This window comes from Sabethes cyaneus, chromosome 1 (assembly GCF_943734655.1).
Source record: "Sabethes cyaneus chromosome 1, idSabCyanKW18_F2, whole genome shotgun sequence".
NCBI classification, from domain to species: Eukaryota; Metazoa; Arthropoda; class Insecta; order Diptera; family Culicidae; genus Sabethes; species Sabethes cyaneus.
In genome coordinates, this window is record NC_071353.1 from 165,016,966 (window position 1) to 165,037,799 (window position 20,834).

The following is a 20,834-nucleotide window of genomic DNA, read 5'->3' on the forward strand; positions in this document are numbered from 1 at the left end:
ACAATTAGCTAATTCATTCCATTTCAAGCTAAAGTTAATACTACACCCTACACCCTGTTTACTAAGTAAGAAAAGACACAAAAAAGAAAAGAATACATAAAACTAAAAACTTACACTCTTCGGAAAGGCTTTGTGATTATTGGCGGTCTGTGTTGTGTTTGTTTGGAGGGGGGGTTGTTGTTTTTGTTGTTGTTGTCGAGTAGTAGATAGAATACCGAAAAGAGAGAGAGAGAGCAAAAACAAACAAAGAAGGTGTAGGTACTTCACTTCATAAAAAATTAGTACTTAAGATAAAAATAGGCACAACAAAGTGATGCAACCGACCAGTAGTCAGGTTTAAATATTTAATGGAGATTGTTTTGATCTGTCAAGCTTGCGAACAAGTCATTTCGATTTCCAGATGTTAATTTTTTTAATAAAACAAACAAAAAAATTATAGTGAACTGAGTGATCTGAGAAACCCAATACAAAAAAACAGCATTAAAATAATAGAACATGAAAAATTAAAGTAAAAATTTAAACCTGAAAATTGAAAGGTAAAATGGAGTTAAAAACAATAAATTTCATTTGCCTCATTTGAGTCATTTGAAGACATTTATTTGAGCTTATTGACATCCCTAGCATCCCAATTCTACACGAAAGTCACTATTCTAATCATAGCATGCATGCGTGTTAGAAACATAACTATAGCAACGGATAGCAACGTGATTGTTATTTATTTTTCATTTTGAATTGTCAGCACACTGCCCATAAATGCATAACAGTCCCATCTGACTTTTCATCACTTTTGAGATAAACCTGGGAATCATCTTTAATTGACCAAACTCGTGATTTTAGTCATGGCCTTGAAATGCGGTCAGGCATATATTAATATTTTTTTTTGAAACGATGATTCTACAATTGATGAAGGGACGGTAAGGGAAAGTAATGAAGAAGGATTTTTTAGAGAATGATGGGGAAAGAGTGGAAAGGAAGGGGGGGGTAATAGGTAGCTATGCTTAACAAGTTGTCGTTGTGACTCTTATCTTTTGTCCAATGCTGGAAAGTGCATGGGTCGAACCAAGCTATAATCAGAGATTATAACCGGATTTGAACCCACAACACCTGCCAGGGCGTGTGGCTCGCTGGTACCCTTGTACCTTTGAACCATAGAGGCGCTGGACAAAAGAAGTCTGCACAACCCCCCTTATTAACCATAGCGACATGGGTTGGGCTGTTGTGGGTTCAAATCCGGTTATAATCCCTGATTATAGCTCATAGATTCGACCCATGCACTTTTCAGCATTGGACAAAAGATAGGAGTCACAATGACAACTTGTTAAGCATAGCTACCTGTTACCCCTCCCCCCCCCCTTCCTTTCCACTCTTTCCCCTTCATTCCCTAAAAAATCCTTCTTCATTACTTTCCCTTACCGTCCCTCCATCAATTGTAGAATCATCGTTTCAAAAAAAAATATTATTCATCTTTAAATTCACTGTTCTTTCAATATTTCAAACAAAAAAGTTATGTTTGTTCCCAAAGTTTTGAAAAAAAAATCAAGCTATGTTAGTCCCATATTACACATAAACGCATAACAGTCACAGTAGTGAAAATACACTCAAGTCGCTTTTTACGCGAAGGATATGTCCCGCGTGAAAAAACCGCATAAATTCCGAAATTCGCGTAAAAAAACCGCGTGCCATAAGGTCGCGCTCAGCTCCATTCACCGCTCATTTCAAACCAAAATGCATTATTAAATAAAAACGCAGCATACTATTGGAAAAAATATTACCAAACAGTAATTTCGTATGCTTAACGATATAAATTAGATATATATTTTCACTGTGTGAATGAAATCTAATGTCGAAAATAATTATTTTTTACAGTGTGGTGCAAAAAACGCCATTTTGTTTGTTTTGTTATTCAGGTCGGCTGAGAATGGCCTAAACATTTTTTTAATAAACAGCATTGTTTTCATCAACTATTGATTAATTTTTGTTCGCGAAAACGTGAAGCAGGTAAGTAGCGATCATATTTGCATTATGTTTCTAAAAAACACTACATAAACTAGTGTAAAAATGCAAAAACATTACAAGCGGCAATTGGTGCTACTGTTTATTGTGCGAATCCATTTAGATAGCGCTCATTAAAGTGTTGTTTACATTTTCAGAAACTGATTCACCAGAAGCTGTGTTTAGTGGTCCGCTGGGACACATTGATATTTTGATGTTCGAAGACCCTCCCCAAGTAGCACACTTTAGGTCCATTTAGTTGTAGCAACCGGATTACGACTGAAATTAGTCATAATTCGTCTACCACAACTACTTTGTAACAACCGTGCTAGTAGGGTTGTCGCCAGTGCGTGTAATGATTCCGACCGGCAAAAGAATATTATATTCCGAAAATGCCCTACAAGCTAGGGATCGTTAAAAATCGTTACTGATAACTGTCAGTAGTTTCAGTACGTTACTGATAACTATCAGTAAATATCGGTAATTTTACCCATCATGGCATTGTAGCAAAAAAACAGGCAATTGTAATAACTGCATTATTCATTGTAATTGTACATTGTAATTTATCAGGTGGACTTCATGGGAGCTCGCGCAACTACCGACCAGATTTTTTCCATCCGACAGATCTTGCAGAAATGTTGAGGATACATCGTGTCCTCGGATCACATCTTTATTGATTTCAAAGCAACATACGATACAGTCCATCGCGACCAGCTATGGTACATAATGCACGAAACCGGTTTGCCGGATAAACTGACCCGACTAAGCAGAGCTATATTGAAACGAGCGATGTGCTTCGCACGTCTCCGGGACACACTCGAGTCCCTTCGAAACTCGTCGAGGGTTGGGACAAGGTGACAGCTTATCCAGTGTGCTGTTCAACGTCACTCTTGAGGCGGTGTTCCGATCAGCGAGTATCGAAACGAGAGGCATGATTTTCATCAGGGTAGAAGTATATGAATCACGACATACTTTCACTGCTTGAGAATCCCAGAGACCCCCATCTACATCTGACGAAAGTCGGTAGGCTACGGTGGGCCGGGCACGTCGTAAGGATGCCGAACGACAGAACAACGACAACGGTCCCACCGGCACCGGAAACACGAAGACTCAACATGCAAGATGGCTTGACCAAGTCGAAAGTGATTTATGACTTTTGAGACGACTGGGAAACTTGCGACGAATGGCCCAAGATCGAGTTAAATAGAGACGACTGCTTGAAACAGCACGAGCCAGCCCGGCTCTAGGCTGCTGACGACAACGACGATCCCGTAGTCGGTTCGAAGCAAGCAAAATATTCGTTTCTATTAGACGGAATTCGACCAATTTTTTCCATGCACATGTAATGGTTGGTTTTTTGTAGTACTGAATCATACGATAGCGCGGTTGCTGTTCGATAACGTGGTGACTACCAATCATTTAACTATTTTGCAGTCATTCGCTGCTCCCAACGGTAAAGGCAACTTGATCGAAAGGAAAATGTTAAAAAGGTTTAAAATGCATTCGTTCTACCGTTCAAAACGGAGGCATGACTGAGCAAGCTGCTAGTGGCATTATGCATAGCGTTCGAATTCCACCACTAAACAGACAGTGTGAATTTGAGTGCGCGGTGGTGTGACTGCGGTAGAAAAAAAATCAGAGGGATTGTGTACAAGACACGACAGCATATGTAGGTGACGCAGGACTACCTAAAGTCTCTTTGTAGTGATAGTAGCATGTATCCATGCATGTAATCATTCGCTTCTTTCTGTATACATGCTATATACAGCATATATACATACCAAATGCGTTGAATGTAACATTGATCAAGTTACTAACATTGTATACGTCCGATCTTCAATATATTCTATAGTCATTCCTATGTGCATTTGGAAACAATTAAACAAAATCAAGAACACAAACTATTGCTTTCCTGCTACCTTACAGAAATTAACGATTGTTTTTATTACCAATCGTTCCGCCACGTTAAAGGGATTTTACCAATTCAAATCCATTTTATCAACAGCACATCTTTTCATTACACTTCCAATGCAACGCAAACTTGCGCATCCATACACAATTAAATTATAACCGAACACTACAGCTCTAGCGCACTTTTCCAACACATATATCAAATTCGCCTAGGTTTACAAGACTCGCCGTAAAGAATTAGCAATCTGTTGAGACAATGGACATTAGTCATTTTTTCTGGCGCACTTCCCTAACACAGACATCAAATTGGACTAGGTTTAATCGCGTTTGAAAGAAATTTTGTTGGCACGAGAGGGCTTTGTCACTCTTTCTGGCGTATTTTCCAAGCAATGACATTAAAATGGTCTAGGTATAATCACGGTGCTAGGAAATCTTGTTGAGACGAGGGAACTTTGACACTTATTTTATCCCAAGCACCGATATCAAATTGGTACAGGTTTATATCATCGTAAAGAATCTTCCAACCAATAATGAAGCGAGGGTTTCCAATTGGACAATGCTTCATTATTTTCAATTTTTCAATAGTACGTACTTTGAAATCAATAGGTTTCATTATTGGTGTGGATGCGTAGAAGATTTTCCGATCAATTGGCGTAAAATATTTAAAATCGATCCAGAAACCGCTAAACTATTAGGGCTCAAAATCTTTCATTTTTCGTGATGCTCGCATTTTTCGATCTTTTGGAATTACCCCCTATACCAGCTACCTTCCTGGAAGACGTAGTCCTACGTCAAAAGGATCGGTTGAAGTCCTGATAAATACCTCTTCAGCCCTGTTTTCATGCAAGACAACGGTTCTCTGACTATTCGATTTTATGACGGTTCATTTTCAGGACAACTTCAATCCTAAGTTCAATCTTTAAAGATAAAATCGGTTGAAGAAAAGGGGTGATCTTACACTTTAACAACATTGTTTACTTTCAGGACATCAAATGGTTCTAGCTTTGATTGAAACCAATAATCTTTGGCATGGTAGACGTGGAGACGTTGTCACTTTTTTCTAAAATCTGCCGTCACGGTTTTGGAAAGCAAAAGCGTGCTTGCATGTGATTGGTTAATTTTTGACAGAGCTTGATATGTATGGTTATTCCAATTTTGATGTAAGACGTAGTCCTCTGTATCTGTTAAAAGGAAAGATGAGTCTCATTATACCTTGGTAAAGAAGCACTGTAACAAGCTTAATAGACGTTGCTTCAATCTTCCTTACCTAATTGTCTGCTCTTTCCCCTTCTATGCTTCTAACCTCATGGAAAATGTTCCTACCGCTCAAGTGTAGTAAATGTTACAAATTCTAATCTATGAAAGTAACAAGTAAATCCTAAAGCAGTTATGAACCGTAACTAGAAGCATAAAGGTGGGCTTGATGTAGGACTACGTATGTAGATACAACTTGTCCGCGTTCCTTCAAAATCAAAACTGGGGTTCTTTGTACAGATCCCTCGGCCGAGTTTGGTTGCGAAGCGAATCGGAAAAATCAGCTATGCAATAATGCAATGTAAAGTGATTCAAGGCACTGCTTTATTCCCAGGCTATCCCCCACTTTTTTCTGTGCTGTATTTTTGCCTTACGTATAGCAAATTGGTTTAAGGAGTGACAATATTTTGAAAATTTTTCATGAGTTACAACATAGTCCGCAAGGACTTCTGACTCTCTCCTTATCTAATTTTCCCGTTCTTTTCCTGCACTACTTGTCCCACGCTGTGGATACTATCCAACACTGATTCATGATTCATTACTTTCTTCTACCATTTTTCCCGTCAAATGGAGACTATTTTTATAGAAAAATATTCGAAAAATTTTTTTCTATGATGCTTGAACTAAGTTATATATTTTTTGACTAATCGATGTCCGAGAAAATTTTCCGTGTAATTTTCTAAAAAAATTGGTAATCTTAAATTTTTTAAACATTGTCTTCGTTAGTAAGTCCGCGTACAATTTTGTTTTTAAATTCTGGCCAGAAGGGAGATAATTTTGAAAACCTACTCAACCATTTCGAACAAGACCGACCATATCAAACGGGAACTAAACTAAAAAAATTAATGTGCTCTAAATTGAATGGAATAAGCCCTGTTCGATTCTGCGGATTATGATGGGCACGAAGTTCAGCGAACCAAAATATATGGTGTGTACATTAAAACTCTCTGATATACAACTAAAAACATTCTTGTATGATTTTGGATTTTTTAAGGGACTACAAGAAAATTGATACGTTGCACTATTCTTCCAAAACGGGAATGGTGTAGCATATAATATATTAATAGCAAAGCAGCCTTCTAGTTAGCCGCGAGCTACAAGCAAAACAATGCCTTGGGCTTAAACGTCTTTCTAAGACTTAACCCTTCTTTATCGACAGACTTAACAGCCGGCTCTTGCAGTACAGAACAATTACGAGACTACCTACTGACTCTATCTAGCAGCACCCCCTAGCCGAGATTCGAACATACGACGATTGGCTTATTAGACTAGCATCGTACCTCGAAACCAACTAAGCGGTTGAAACGCCACGTGCAACGCTGGTCTAACAAGCCAGTCGTCGCACCGTAAAATCTCGACTGGGAGAGGCTGTAAGAGTCGATAGGACCGTTCACTATTCCGCACTCTAACAACTGGCTGAGAAGTCTGTCGAATAAACACAGTAGATTAAGTTCCGAAAGCGGAATCTGGCATCCAGGTTTTGATTTTGGCAAATCAACGAAATTAACACGTCAGTAAATAGTATAGCACATGGTATCGAGACAATTCTTCGAAAAGGACATCAATCCACTGCAAGTTTTCTCGACGTGTTATACAATTGGTCTCTAACACGTAGGTCTGCCTACCATGCACCGGAATGTGTAATAATGTTTGAGATCATCAACCTTTTTCGAGTCAGTTTGGTTTGTCCCGGAAAATTAACGGAAATTAAAAGTGATGTTCGTACCTAAAGCAAAGCCTAGGTGCAACATTGCGTTTTCGAAACTTGATCTTCTGTATTTGTTCAACAGATTTCGCAGTCTTTCTGGCAGAAGTGCGCCCTAGCGTACTGGATAATTACGGGCCAGTGTTGCGATCCTATTAACTCTAACAGCCTCACCCAGCCGAGGTTCGAATATATGACGACAAGCTTGCTGGACCAGCGTCCGACCTCGAGGTCAACTTGGAGGCTGATGTTCATGTCGAAGGCAGATAAACAAGACAGAACCATGCCTAAAACTTTCATGCCAATTAAAATTAACATCAAGGCTTCTCAAGTTGATGTAAAATATCCGCAACGGGTTATTAAAGAACTTTCTTTTGCATGTACACCAATATACACACCAACACGTTAAATCTTTGCTAACCATTCTACACTTGTAAGTGACAATTGAGAAGTTAGTCAAATATCAAGAGACGACACTTTATGCTTTTCTTGATATTGAAGGTGCTTTCGATAACACGTCCTTTGCTTCAATTAATACGGCTCTTTTTACAAAGGGAACCGACCGTACTACAATGCGCTGGATGCTTTGGATGCAATGCCTTCGAGCAGAGAAATTACCGAGCTATTCACGATTTCGGTGCTCAAAAGATGTCCGGAAGCAGGAGCTAATCACCAACATCTTATGACATCTTAAAATTCACTGAAACAGTCGTTATACCATTCACTATAGATAGAGAAAACATACCGTCACTCCCCCCTATACTGAATGATGTTATTCTGAGCCTTCAATAATGAATGTCGTCAGCGAATTCTGTGACTTCATAACGTTTGCAGGCCAACTTCTCTAGAAGCTCAATGACTACGGGACACAACAGCAATGGCGGTAAAACTTCCTCTTGAAGACAACCTCTGGTTAGTTCCGGTTTTGATCGTTTGAGTTTTCCTATTATTATACGGTTGCTAAGCATAGAATGTGTTCAATTGGAGATGCCTATATAAAAACCAAATTTTTATTTGGTTTTTATAATTATTGGAGGTGTTGTTAAATGCTCCCTCAATATCAGCAAAAGCTACAAGTGAGGTGAATAACATGACGGGATTCCGCACGGTGACATAAAGTAAACCACAGAAAAGTGATGAACAAATGCGTCTAATGTGACATTCATTTATCGTTCTCACCGCTGCCAGTCAATCTAACTTCTCAAAATCCGTCAAATTTAATTTGAAAACGAATTCCAGCAAAAGCGATAACCGTCATCGAAATAAGAGTTTACTTTTACGCGTAAAAAACCGCGAAAACTCCGAAATGATCGCGTAAAAAACGCATAACAGTAGAGCACGTAAAAAGCGATTTATATATTAAAGAAAATGCGATTTTCACCAGACATTTCCTTCATTACTACGCAAAGCGTTTCCAAAACGACATGCAATTAGATAGACAATTCCAAGACAAAGCAACAAAAGCACCTTACCTGCAAATCAAAGCTATGCGTCGACCCGAGCGGCGAATGCAGCTGTCCCTTTGAGCCGGCAAAGTGCTGCAGTTTGATGCCACTCGACAAATGATTGCTAGTCGCTTGCTGTTGCTGCTGCTGCTGCTGCTGCAGAGAACGCCCTCGCCGATTCGATGCTTCATCGTCCTCTCGTTCAGCCTCTTCTTCCGCTTCCTCTTCCTCTTCATCCTCGTCGGAAATGGGCTGCCGTGAGCTTCGCTTACCCTTAGGTGGTGGCTGCAGGATTGTCTGCTGTCGGTGCTGCTGCTGTTGCTGCTGCTGTAACGGTGGTGACGGAGGGGCTATCGTAGGTTTCTTCATGACCTGAGGTGTGGAGTTTTCGTCGGTTTTCTCGATCGAATTGAACTGATTCGACTGACGGCTGTTGTTGTCCGATACGCTACGATCTGCAAGGAACAAAATCACGTCATAGAACAAAATTTTAAGGTGCTTAAACTAACGAACGTACCTTCCTCATCTTCATCATCCTCATTGCCCATTTTCTTCTGCAGTGCCAGCTGCGTCTGGCGTTCGATTTCCCGGATATCATCCATGGTTAAACCGTACCACTCATCCTGCCAAGCCCAAGCCTGTCGATGGGCACGGACCATTGTTTTTCGCAGTGCCACATCGTGAATAAATTTCTCCAGCTTGGTTTGCATCCCCCAGTAGCGGAACTCAACCCGACACAGTTTGTAAGCACACATCAACGACATGTTCTGAGACGTGGGCTGCGTCTTTCCACGCACTTCTTCCCAGTAGTCCGCAAGCCAACTCTCCCCTAGCGGTCCCCGGGCGGTCTTTGCCGAGACGTACAGTGTCGGGTCCTCCTCTTGAATATAATCCGCCCCCGTGAGTTGATCCTTCACAATATCAATGATATCCACTATTCGATTCCGAAGATCGCCACCGTTCAGTTGGAACACATTCTCCTGGTGTCCGTTGTCGGCAAAGTAGTACGTTTCAATCTCCAGCGAGAACTTCTCCACGAACGGACAGGTGTAGCGCGTTTTGGTGTACGGGTAGGCATTCCAGGCTTCCTCCTCCACTGTGAGCGCACTCTTCGGCAGCAGTCCCTTGATCCAACCGGGCAGGTGACTGCCGACGTGGTAGATCTTGCGCGTGTACTGCCCATTGCCACCCGGCCCATCCTGGTACGGTTCGTTGACGATGATCTCCACCCCACTGCCGGCACCTTTGCTCTCTTCGCGGGATTTTTTCTGCAACGGTTGATTTAGGGAGGGAGCGTTAGTTAACTAGTTTAACACTCGAAATATTTTAAAATCGTGCTTTTCAGATTTTAGACAATGTCTGTTTACGGAAATCTATGTCTGTTAGTGATCAACCCAAAGATTGAGTTTGAATTCCAGAAGAAAGCAGTTTTCCGAACAAAAAATCTTATTTTAAAAAACGCTTGAGTAGATTTTGATAACTTGTCCCTTACGATCGAGTAAAAAATGATGGTACCAAAGAATTTTTTTCACAAATATTGTTCACCCAAAACTTAATGCATCTAATGAGTTCGACAGTTGGTTAACATTTTCGAATATTTGCTGGATTTTTGAATTTGCACTTCCATACGAAGCTGACGATGCACAAAACCCTTATTACATCAGTAGTTTTTTATGGATTTGAAGCCGTGACGCTGCTAACGGAGAACATACGCGCGCTTGCCGGAAGGTGAAAGTACTGCGGATGATATTTGGCAGAGCAAAAACTGAAAGCGGAGAGTGGCGGAGACGTATGAACCACGAGCTATAGGCGCTGCTTGCATCGTTTATCTAGCGAAAGTTAGTAGGTTACGGTGGGCCGGATACGTTGTAAAAGGGATGCCGAACGACAGTGCGACGAAAACAGTTCCCTGCAACAACCCCACCGGCACTAGGAATATGGGGGCACATCGTGCAAGATGGACCGACCAGGTCGAAAGAGATGTGCAACTTCTGGGACGACTGAGAAATTGACGACCAGGGGCCCAAGACAACTGCTTAGTTCCTTCCAAAGATGAAATTTAAAAGCTGCTTGCTTCCCTGCCAAACAACCGTTACATTCATTTGCTGCATTTTTCATTGACGTATAGTTGATTCCCTCAACCATTTGCTTCCTCCTTTGAATGTTGATTTTCTTTATCTTCTCCGAAAATCTTTCAAAAGATGATAGTTGTCGCATGTTTACTGCGGTGGGCTTCCGTTAACATCTGAATTTTGCCAATTCTAATGACCGTTTTAATCTTAGCTTTTTCAACCTTTGGAATTTGAAAGCTACCTGCTTCCCTACCAAACGTAGATCTTCTGTATCTGTCACTGAATTATAGTTGATGCCCTCAACCATTTCCTTCTTCCTTTTCGTTTTCTCCGACAATCGTACATTTACTGCTCCATGCTTCCATAAACGTCTGAATTTCACCAATTCTAACAATCATCTTAATCTTGGCTTTCTCAAGTTTTGGAATCTGAAGGCTCCCCCTTCCTTATCAAAAATACATTCACTGTATCTACTTCTGAAGTGTAGTTGATACCCTCAACCTTTGCCTTCTTTTTGGTTTCCTCCGACAATCGTTCATTAGACAACGATAACAATGTCAGGTTTACTGACATTTTACCAATTCTTATGTTTGCTTTGATTTTGGCTGTTTCATGCATTGAAATTTGAAAGCTACCCGCATCGCCGCCAAACGACCATTACATTCATTTGCTATCTCTATCACTTCTGAAGTGCAGCTGATACCCTCAGCCTGATACCCTTCGTGATTAGCATCTCTATTCCCGGATCTGTCAAGTGCGCAAGTCTTTTATGCCAAGTATTAAGACTCACTTGATATCTATCCAATGCTGAGCGGATTTCTTGTTTGTTCAATCCATTGACAAACTTCCCCGAAGTATCAACTTCGCTCTCGAAAATGACCTTTTCGTTCGTAAAAGTAACCCTTTTATTATCTTCACACGATTTAATTATCGAAAGTGATGCACACTTCGTAGCCCGAAGATTTTCACTAACTTTTTCAGTTGTTTCCTTGATTGGTTTACGCAACTCCTCTTCTTCCGACAGCGATTCGTCATTCGCTCTGTGGTCGCTTGCTCCTGAATCTGCTATGGCTGTGATTATTTTGCTTCCCCTATTAATGTTCCCGTCAATTCTCATCACGTATGCTCTCTTGGTTTCTGTCTTGTTCTGCAAACGTATTTCTTTGTCATTGTACTTTTGCAACAGTGGACATTTACTCTTATAGTGTCCAATTTCATTGCATCCGAAACATCTGCTGGTCAACTTCTTAGACTTTAGTGCAAAGTTGTGGCTTTTCTCTTCTGCGGGTTCATCAACTTCTGCGTCCAGGAATACCTGCTTTAATTCGGCGATTGTTTTCTTACAGAGCTCTTCATGAGATTGGATCATTATCGAGCCCTTGATGAATTTATACTTCGTCGGCATAGCAATTAGCAGGGCATGCACTTTCGCTGCATGCGAGATATTAGCACCCATACGATCCAGCTCCCTTAGCACTAAATCATACTCTTCACATATCTTTTCCAGTGTTTGTAGATTCTTATGCTTTATTCCAAAGAGCCGGTCTCGCATATTTACTACTGCGGCAGCACTGGATTTCTGGTACATCTTTACAAGAACATCCATGACTTCCTTTGCATGACCTTGTTCAACACTTCGTTGTTGATCAGCATAATAATTTCATCCACGGCTTCAATGTCTTCGAATAATTGCTTCTGCAGCTTTTCCTTTCTTGCGACCTCCTGCTCAGGAGTAGCTCCCTCTACAGGTTTATAGAACGTTTCCTCCACGTACAGCACTATTGCTGCGATCGGATCAAAAGATTCGACGTCCCGCAAGTAAAGTGAATTCGAGAGCCATTCGGTTAACCACCAAAAATATCACGTTCAGCAGCAGTGCAGCACCAGGGTAAAACTACTTGAAGTCCCGCAAGTAAATTGAGCTCGGGAACTATTCGGATTGATCCCCTTTCACCGGTTGGCTACTTTTCCGTTAGTTGCCGCTAGGTGCGCTGGTATCGCCAGTTAACCGCTGGGTATGTGGATTTCCCGTTGACTACTGGATGCGTGGACTGCCAGTTACCTACTGGGTCTGCTCTGCCAGCTGACTACTGGTTTGCTTTTTGAATAAACGGAATTTCTTCCTAGAATTAGTAACCCTAATCCACAAAAATTCTAGTCTCCACTAGATGATCTTAAGGTTGGCTGGGCCCATAACCTGTTGGACCTCGGCAGATTAAAAGAAAAGATCACTATTTATCTAGCCTGAGTAAAAGTAATTAATATTATTGGTAACACAAAACACATATCACAACACAAGTCTTATTTCTAGGTTACTTTCTATTAGCGATGTATAGGAAAACAATATGTACTTAAATCTAAATACATGTTTTTGCATTACTGTGTTGACGGTCGTTCTGACAGCAGGCGTCATCGTTATGTTGACAGCTGGATGTTCTGCTGGAACCTTGGAGGTCCGGAGGTGCAAATTGCGGGGAAGTGTTGGAATAAACACTTTCAATTTGTCCTTCAGCGTAGAACAGGGAAACTGTTATACGCTTGACCATTGTAAGGTTCCAGCAGAACATCCAGATGTCAACATAACGTCAGCTGTCAGATGACGCCAGCTATCAGAACGACCGTCAACACAGTGATGCAGAAACATGTGTTTAGGTTTAAGTATATATTGTTTTCCTATACATCGCTAATAGAATGTAACCTAGAAATAAGACTTGTGATATGTGTTACCAATAATTTTAATTACTTTTACTCAGGCTACATAAGTAGTGGTCTTTTCTAATAATCTGCCAAGGTCCAACATATTTAGGCAAAAACACCACTTTGGCTGTGATCACAGTTAAACGCGAGCAGAAGCATCTGAGGCTTAGAGCTAGGACTGCTGACAAAGCAAAGCTATGAAGAGCAGCAGCCTTATTACCGAAAACACCCAAAGGTCCTCCAGACCTCAACCCCCGTTCGGATAAAACAAAGAGGGAAACGCCTCTAATTGTTGAATCGAACCCTTACGTTTCTTACGCATTGACCCACAAAAAAGTACGTAAGGCCTTGTAGTTAAAGGAGCTCGGCGAAAAAGTTATAAAGACCAAGCGAACTGCAAAAGGATTCATAAGTTAAGAGAAGGTAATCAAAATATCATTGTTCATACCTAGAAATAAAAGACAAAAACGAAGAGCGGTTAACTAGTTATTCTTTGCCTATAATACAAACATACGTAGCAATCAGAATGTATCATGACAACAAAATAAAGAGACAATCAAATGCTGCCTCACTGGTATGCGCAGGTAAACTTCGGCGAGAATATATCTTAACACACACTCGCTCTCACAAGCGCTTGGTTTGGTTTTGCAGGTACTACGTACCGCTGGTATTCCATCTGAGGAAGGCCTACGACGGAATGCAGGCGTCGGCGAATCGCTTTTAGTGCTACGAAGGGCAAAATTAAAGTGGTGGTCAGTGTGCATTTCGAAAGCCATCCTTCACGTAGAAATGGCGCGTTGCTTCAAATGCTGAGCCTTTGGGCACCAGGCTCAAAACAGTGAAGGTCAGGATCGACCCAAATTGTGTTGGGAATGCGGCGAGACTGCGCAAAACTGCCCAATAGCACGCTCTGCACAAAACACGGAAATACTCACTCGACGGGACGCTTCCATAGATCAGCTGCAAGATGGCGCAGTTTACCTGAAACCTTGGCTAAACTGGAAACTGCGCTGTTCAACGAAGGTATCGTTAGCAGGTTTCGTAAGGACGGTCGCAAATCCACCATCGACGTCATTTTCGGCTGCTGATGCCAAACATATAATGGAAGATTCGTGAAGGGCACATCCAAAGCGCTCACCATTTGGTGCCGCTCCCACGAATCATGCCGAATAATTACGGACCTAGTAGTAACAAACGGCGGATGTTGGCTACAGATAGTGATACTATCATTGATAGTGCGGTAAAGAGGTTCAGTCTCGATCGCAGCACTACGATTCAAGCGGAAGCGTAATAAAGCTGAACAGTACGTTCCGGCTCAGGGCTGTGCATGCGAAAGACAACGATTGTTATGGATGTAGAAACACTAGAGAAGGCCGGAAGCTGATGAGGGAGCAGTCGTTGGTTCAATGGTAGGAAGACTGGAACATTTTTGACACCTCTAGTTGCAGCAACTTATTTATGACTAAAATTAGTCATATATCGGTTGACACAGCTGTTTTGTAACAACTGTGCCAGTAGAGATGGCCACGAACGGTAAATGGACGCATCGACTACAACGTCCTATTTCTCTCGTGTCACGGTTGTACTAGGCAACGCCTGCGCCGACTGGGACTCGCCGCAACACCAGCCTGTTCGAAACGCAGAGGATCTTTGTTATATCAAAATCAAAATAAAGTTCACACTGGTCCCTAATCTTTCGAGATAAAAATCGAATTATTGAATTCTAAAATTTTTAGATTATCAAGTTTCAAAAGCTTGGAATTTTTGAATTCGGGTTCATCCTGTTTTTTCTACTTACGGATTTGTAGTCTAAAATTTTTAGACATTTGAATAATTTATCACTGGTGGAATCATTGATTTTTTAATATTAAGAGTTCCAACTTCTTATGATTGCTGGAAATTTAAATTTTTTAAACTTAACGAAACGTAAATATAATAAAAACTCTTCGTTTGTCTTGACCATTGTAATTAGGTCAGGCATTTATAATCGACGGAAGGACCGGTAGAAGAAAGTAATAAAACAAAAGTATTTATAGTATCTCAGGGGAGACAAGGCGCGAGGAGCGGAAAATCAGGTAAGGGAGGGTTATTGAAGCAACGCTTAACAAGTTTGTTAAACGTTCCTCTTTATGCTTTACCTAAGCTTGGGGATCCACGGATCAAACTAAGCTAGAAAGGTAGCAATTATAGCCGAAAAGAATGAAATAAATACTAGAGAGTGGATGATGATCTATCCTACCCAATCATTTGATATCTCTCTCTGCTCAATCGATCAAAAGTGGTAAATATAGATATCACGGCGCGCAGGGTGTATTTGGTTGGTAGCGATTCTACGACGGAGTGACATCACCATCTAACATCCCAACCACCCTGAAATTACTTAATTTCAGTCAAATGCTTCTGAAGATCACTAATCTCTTGTGTGTCTTCGGTTGGTAAAGGAAGTATACAAATTTTCTTATCAGATTTAAATTGACTCTTTTCAGTGAATTATTAAATTAATTTAGTATTGTTAACGTTTCCGCTTACTTTATTTAAATATTCACTCACATATATGACAAACAACTTATAATTTAAATTCAAACTTGAACATTTGTCGTCGCTATTGTTCTATTGTTTCCTTTTCTATAGTGATCTGATTTGATTTACCAGCCCATTGTACGCACTGGAGAAACTCGCTGCGTCTCGCTGTAGAGTGACCGCTCTCTGCTGTCTTATTTTTATGTACAGCATCTCAGCCATCAGTCTCGTTGGTGCACTGTTAATTTTTAATTTAATAATTCACCGAAAAAAGTCAATTTAAATCTGATAAGAAAATTGCACGGTGATCAAAAAAGAACAAAAGTATACAAATTTTGGCTACTAATCACTTCCTGTCAATGCTACAAATCGAGCGAGAAGTCAACCATGCCGACTCACACGCAAAAGAGTATGAGAAACATAGCATTCAACGGCTACGCCGAACACGCAGACATTCTGTTACCCACACACTCGCGCACGCACATCCTCACACCGTCTTCCTGCATAGCTTATTCCCGAGTCAAAAAATTCGGGGAGAATCAGCTGCCCGTGAGGCTGCTTGCGCACTGGGATACAAATTTGGTAGTACTTTTTCTTCTTCTTCATCTTCGCCCTCGATGCTACTCACGGGCGGGAGTACGAGCCGTTGTGAGCAATCGGTATCTGAAGATACCGTTGCAGTGTTGCAGTGCACGAAGAAATAAGAGCGGGAGTTTTGAAGGGATGTTTATGCCGGCGCGTTCGTTAAAATAAGTACGCGTGTGTGAGAAAATTAGACCACACGAGTGTGGGCATCGCAATACTGCTTCATGTAAACTGTTGCTGTGCGAAGCGTCACAGTTTTTCACACATGCCTAAAGTTGCGATAGGTACTCGGTGTGCCAACGTCGCCAGAAATGCTGTCAGTGTAAAAGCCGATTGGATGCTACCATAGTTCAAATTGGGAAGACATTGGAGTGATGAACCGACGAGGAAGTGAGCTGGCGTGGGTGATTGGAGGTCTGTGAGGTCATCCGAATGCTGTGTGAGTGACCTAGAATTGAGGCAACCTTCTATTTGTACGACGAGTAGAGTGGTAAAGTCTTCGGATGAGACGAAGGAAAGACTCAAAGTAAATGTTTCTTAGTGAATCGAACTTCGGCCTCCCACCATCCACCAAAGTAGGGGGCGACAAGGGGAGTTAAAATTTAAATTTATACCTTGGTTACTGCACACATTTTAAATTTCTTCATCTTCTTTTTAGGGTCTGCAGAAGTTCAGCTAACGCATTCCTGACTGCGGCAAACTTTGTTCGTGTCTCTTCTCTCGTCTGTTGTAGTTAAACCACCGAATGACAAGTTTAATCTAACTCGTTTTACTGACGGGACGGTCGATAGGATCTGGGGGAAATGTTGGGTTCGAATCCGTTTTTAATAGGCTCCCATTGTAGCATAGTTCGATTCGCGGATCCCCCAGCTTAGGTTAAGAGCATCGTTATACGAATTTAATAAGCGTTACTTCAATGGCCCTCCCTTGCCTAATTTTCTGCTCTTTCCTCTTTACGAGTTACCTTTTCTAAGATACTATAAACACCGTTGTTTCATTACTTTCTTCTACCGTTCCCTCCGTCGATTGTAAAAAACTACTGTTATGAAAAATTTAAAAAAAACTCGTCATATCTGGGTTAATTAACACATTACGGACGTACATTCACATTCGAGAGCCTGCCGTTCAACTCTTGTACCGAAACAGGTAAATTCTGTTTTGCTTGATAAGAACGCTTTGACGGCATTTCAAGTGCCGTATTCTAGCGAACCTAGATGAGTCAGAGCAACAAATGAATCGAATATTAATCATCAGCAACTTACCGCTATCATATACAGCTGTGCTATCCGATATTCCTCCACCGTCAGTGGGAGCGGTATTCGGTATTCCTTTATCAACATGGCGGCGCAGTCGTCGTTACTGACGGGTTTAAAAAGAAAGTTTCAAGCCTGTTACTGCTGCTGCTGCTGCTGTCACTGTTGTATACATCGCCTACGGCGCTGCTGGGCTTGGCAAACAGTTTTCCCCCAGTAGCAGTGTAATCGTTATGCAATTTATTCCTTCCTTCTAATCACTTTGCCATAAAAAAATACGCGTAGCTCGTTCGTTCGCTCGTTCTAGACTGGGACTTTTTCCACAATGAATGACAAACAACCGAGAATCAACTGCTTCCCGGCTGACGGTCGCTCAAATGGCATGGTCTTCTTCCCCGTTCGAGACCGGTCGAAGTCTATCTAGGTGGAAGCCAAGTAATCACTCACCAACCAGGACACTGTGGGGGGAAGCTCCGTACAATCTGTGCAGGAAAAAGAGGAAAAAAAATTAAGGAAGATTATTATTATATTTCCAAGTTTAAGGATTTTAGCATAGGGTTGACCTTTGGTCGGTTGCAAAAAACCAAAACAAAACAAAAAGTTGAAGGTTAGACCGCTGTCGATGGTTGCTCCGCTCCGCGGTATTAACTTTAATGAACAACAAACAACAACCGGGCGTCTCCATGGAATCACTGGATTACCTGGCCAACCCACCACCCTAGAGCTAAGCTTTCGGGTTGGAGAACCACAAACCGTTTCACCGTCCTCATCGTCGTCGTCGTATCGTACGACACCGAATGACTGTGTGTGGCTGGCTGACATTTTGTGCCCCACTGCAGTTAGCTATATTCGGTCCAGAACACGGCGGAGGCGGCGCGCGGCAGCGCTGTAACAGGTTACGTAAGGACATAATCAGTTTATGGTGCCATTGACAGGAGGGATAACCGCGCGCACGCTGCACTTTGCATGCTGCTGCTGCCACTGCTGCCTGCCACTATCGGTAATGAAAATTTATTGTCCTCAGGGAAAGCTAGCTAGGTATGACCGTGCCACCACGGTGAACTCGCCCGTTTGGTAATGTCGAAACTTTTCCAATCAATCCATTCTTTATGCTTGATGGTATGGTTCTGGTGTAGGTATTACTCCCGCGCAAACCGGCAATCAGCACATTAGAATAATTGTCGGTTTGCTGAAGGTCATCACAATAGATTGATGGTTGGTTGGCCAATCATGATGGTAGGTACATACCTTGCTGTTGCTATTTTAGTTCTCCATCTTTAAATAAACCAGCGAAAAACGCGACCGCGGACTGCTTTGTTTTTTTCTCCACTTGCCACGCAGTGAGCGGTTTATAGTGATAGAGTGATATGCTAACCAGCCGTAGGAGGGGGGATGATGTTTATTTAAACAATGGAATATCCAATATTGTGAGAACGACGTAGCACAGACTCGAGATGAGCAGGTCTGTCTGCCGATCGGTTGCTGGTCAGTTGAATGAAAATAACCCGTCAAGTTCCGGCGGCTATTGGATTGTAGGGGAACTGGGGGGAAAATGAACACCCTTAGCAATTTCGCCATTTTCTTCCCCAGGAACCAACCAAATGCTGAACGCACTACATGAATTGAAAGCTGGATTCATATTCCAAGTAGCAAAATATAAAGATGTTTGAAAAAGGACGATTTGTCATGAAAAATTCATTATTTTCGAAAGCGTCACATTCGAGCCTGATTTTTTTCGTGTGGGTAAAATGAACATGCAGTGAGGGCAAAATGAACATGTCATAGAAAACTAAAGTTAACATGCAGTTTGCATAAATTAAACATTATTTTACCTTATCATTGTTCTACATAAGCTGTAGATATTCAACAAAGCTGCTGAAATTAAAATAGGATTCCACAAAGTTAACATAATGTATCTTCGCCACGTTCATACAATGCTTGACTTTCAACTCGCTTCATCGGTCATTTTCCGTCATTTTTCGAGAGACTCGATCATTTTTATTGATTGAATTTTAATTAGGTCCTGGCTGCTGATAAATGGAAAATAAAACATCATTATACATATTGTTAATTTTGCCCCCATAGTGAAGTGTTCATTTTGCCCCCAAAACACCAATTGTTTTCTAGTGTTTATTATAAACAAACAGTTGATAAAAATATTTGGAATTTTCGACAGACTAGCAGAACAGTGATAAGCAAACAACACTAAATGATACCAATAGTTGAAATTTAATTTGTTTCGCCAACAAAGCTTGTATACTAATAGTGGAAATTACCATCGGCGTCAGATTTCAACAAATATTTTTTACTTTTTCAATTTTTTTCACATCGGAAAGCTTATGATCACTACATATTGTCTCAAACAGCTTGAAATACTTCTAGGAGAAGATACCTATTGATCTGGAACAGATTTTAATCGGTTTACTGGGAATTTGGCTACCTGTTCATTTTACCCCCCCTGTTCATTTTACCCACAGTTCCCCTATACGTAAATGGTGGTAATGGGCTATTTCGATGCATCGTCGGTGCGGAATAAATATTTATTCCTCGACGAAACTTGGCACATAGACAACTCGAGTGGATTTCTTTTATGGCAGCTTTACTTTTATGGCTAAGCGGATGTACGGTGGAATACCGAATTAAAAGCAATTTTGAACAAAGACGAAATTAGTTGGGAAGTGCGGGCTAGTTGACGTAGTCTAATTGTATAGCCGAGACACAAGGAAATGAGCCAATCTTTCTTAGTGATAACCTGCTATGTAAAATCAATTATTATCTGTGATTTCATTTGAGACTGCCCGAAATCCCGAAATCCCAAAATCGTTATTAGCTGAAAACGAAAATGAGAAATATCAAAACATTGTTGAAAAAATATTGTTTTAAATTCCACGGAATTACGTTAATTACGTTACGTTATTACGTAGGCATTTGTTGTCAAGCCAGAATCAGGCAATCAAAATATCATGATTTACACACAGGAATAACCGACAAAAACGAAGAGCGATAAACCAGTTATTCTCTATCTTATAAAACAACCAAAACGTAGCAACCAGAATGTATCACGATAACAAAATATTAGGACAAATGAATGTCCATTCAAGTGCTGTGAAGCCAGAAATTAAAATTTCGGGACAAAAATATTTGCGGTTAAACGCCATGTCTCAGCTCAATGTAGGCTTCGACAACTTTTTGAACGAAAAAATGATGCATCTTTTGAAGGGGTCGTCCAATATTTAGGTGTTACTTTAACAACAATTTAGGTAATAACTTGGTGGTGTCTTCGGAGAAGTAAAATATTAAAATATAGCGCATCTTCCTGCACTATTAGGGTGATCAAACTTTTGTTTTCTTAAATAATTTAAAAAAAAAAGTTTTTTTCTCCACAAGTTGCAGAAAATAC

At 41.0% G+C, this 20,834-nt stretch overlaps 1 protein-coding gene across 2 annotated transcripts in view; it reads right to left on the reverse strand.

Annotated features, from left to right (window-relative positions):
* The window catches only part of LOC128745091 (protein retinal degeneration B), a 93,566-nt gene that overhangs the window by 14,430 nt on the left and 58,302 nt on the right, over positions 1-20,834 (reverse strand). For both annotated transcript variants that reach the window (XM_053842079.1, XM_053842087.1), the window contains exons 2-5: positions 17,444-17,916; positions 8,825-9,575; positions 8,335-8,762; positions 115-147 (exon numbers count right to left, since the gene is read on the reverse strand). In XM_053842079.1, coding sequence (XP_053698054.1) covers positions 115-147; positions 8,335-8,762; positions 8,825-9,575; positions 17,444-17,521 — 1,290 coding nt within the window. In that variant the 5' untranslated portion in view covers positions 17,522-17,916. The remainder of the gene's footprint in view (positions 1-114; positions 148-8,334; positions 8,763-8,824; positions 9,576-17,443; positions 17,917-20,834) is intronic.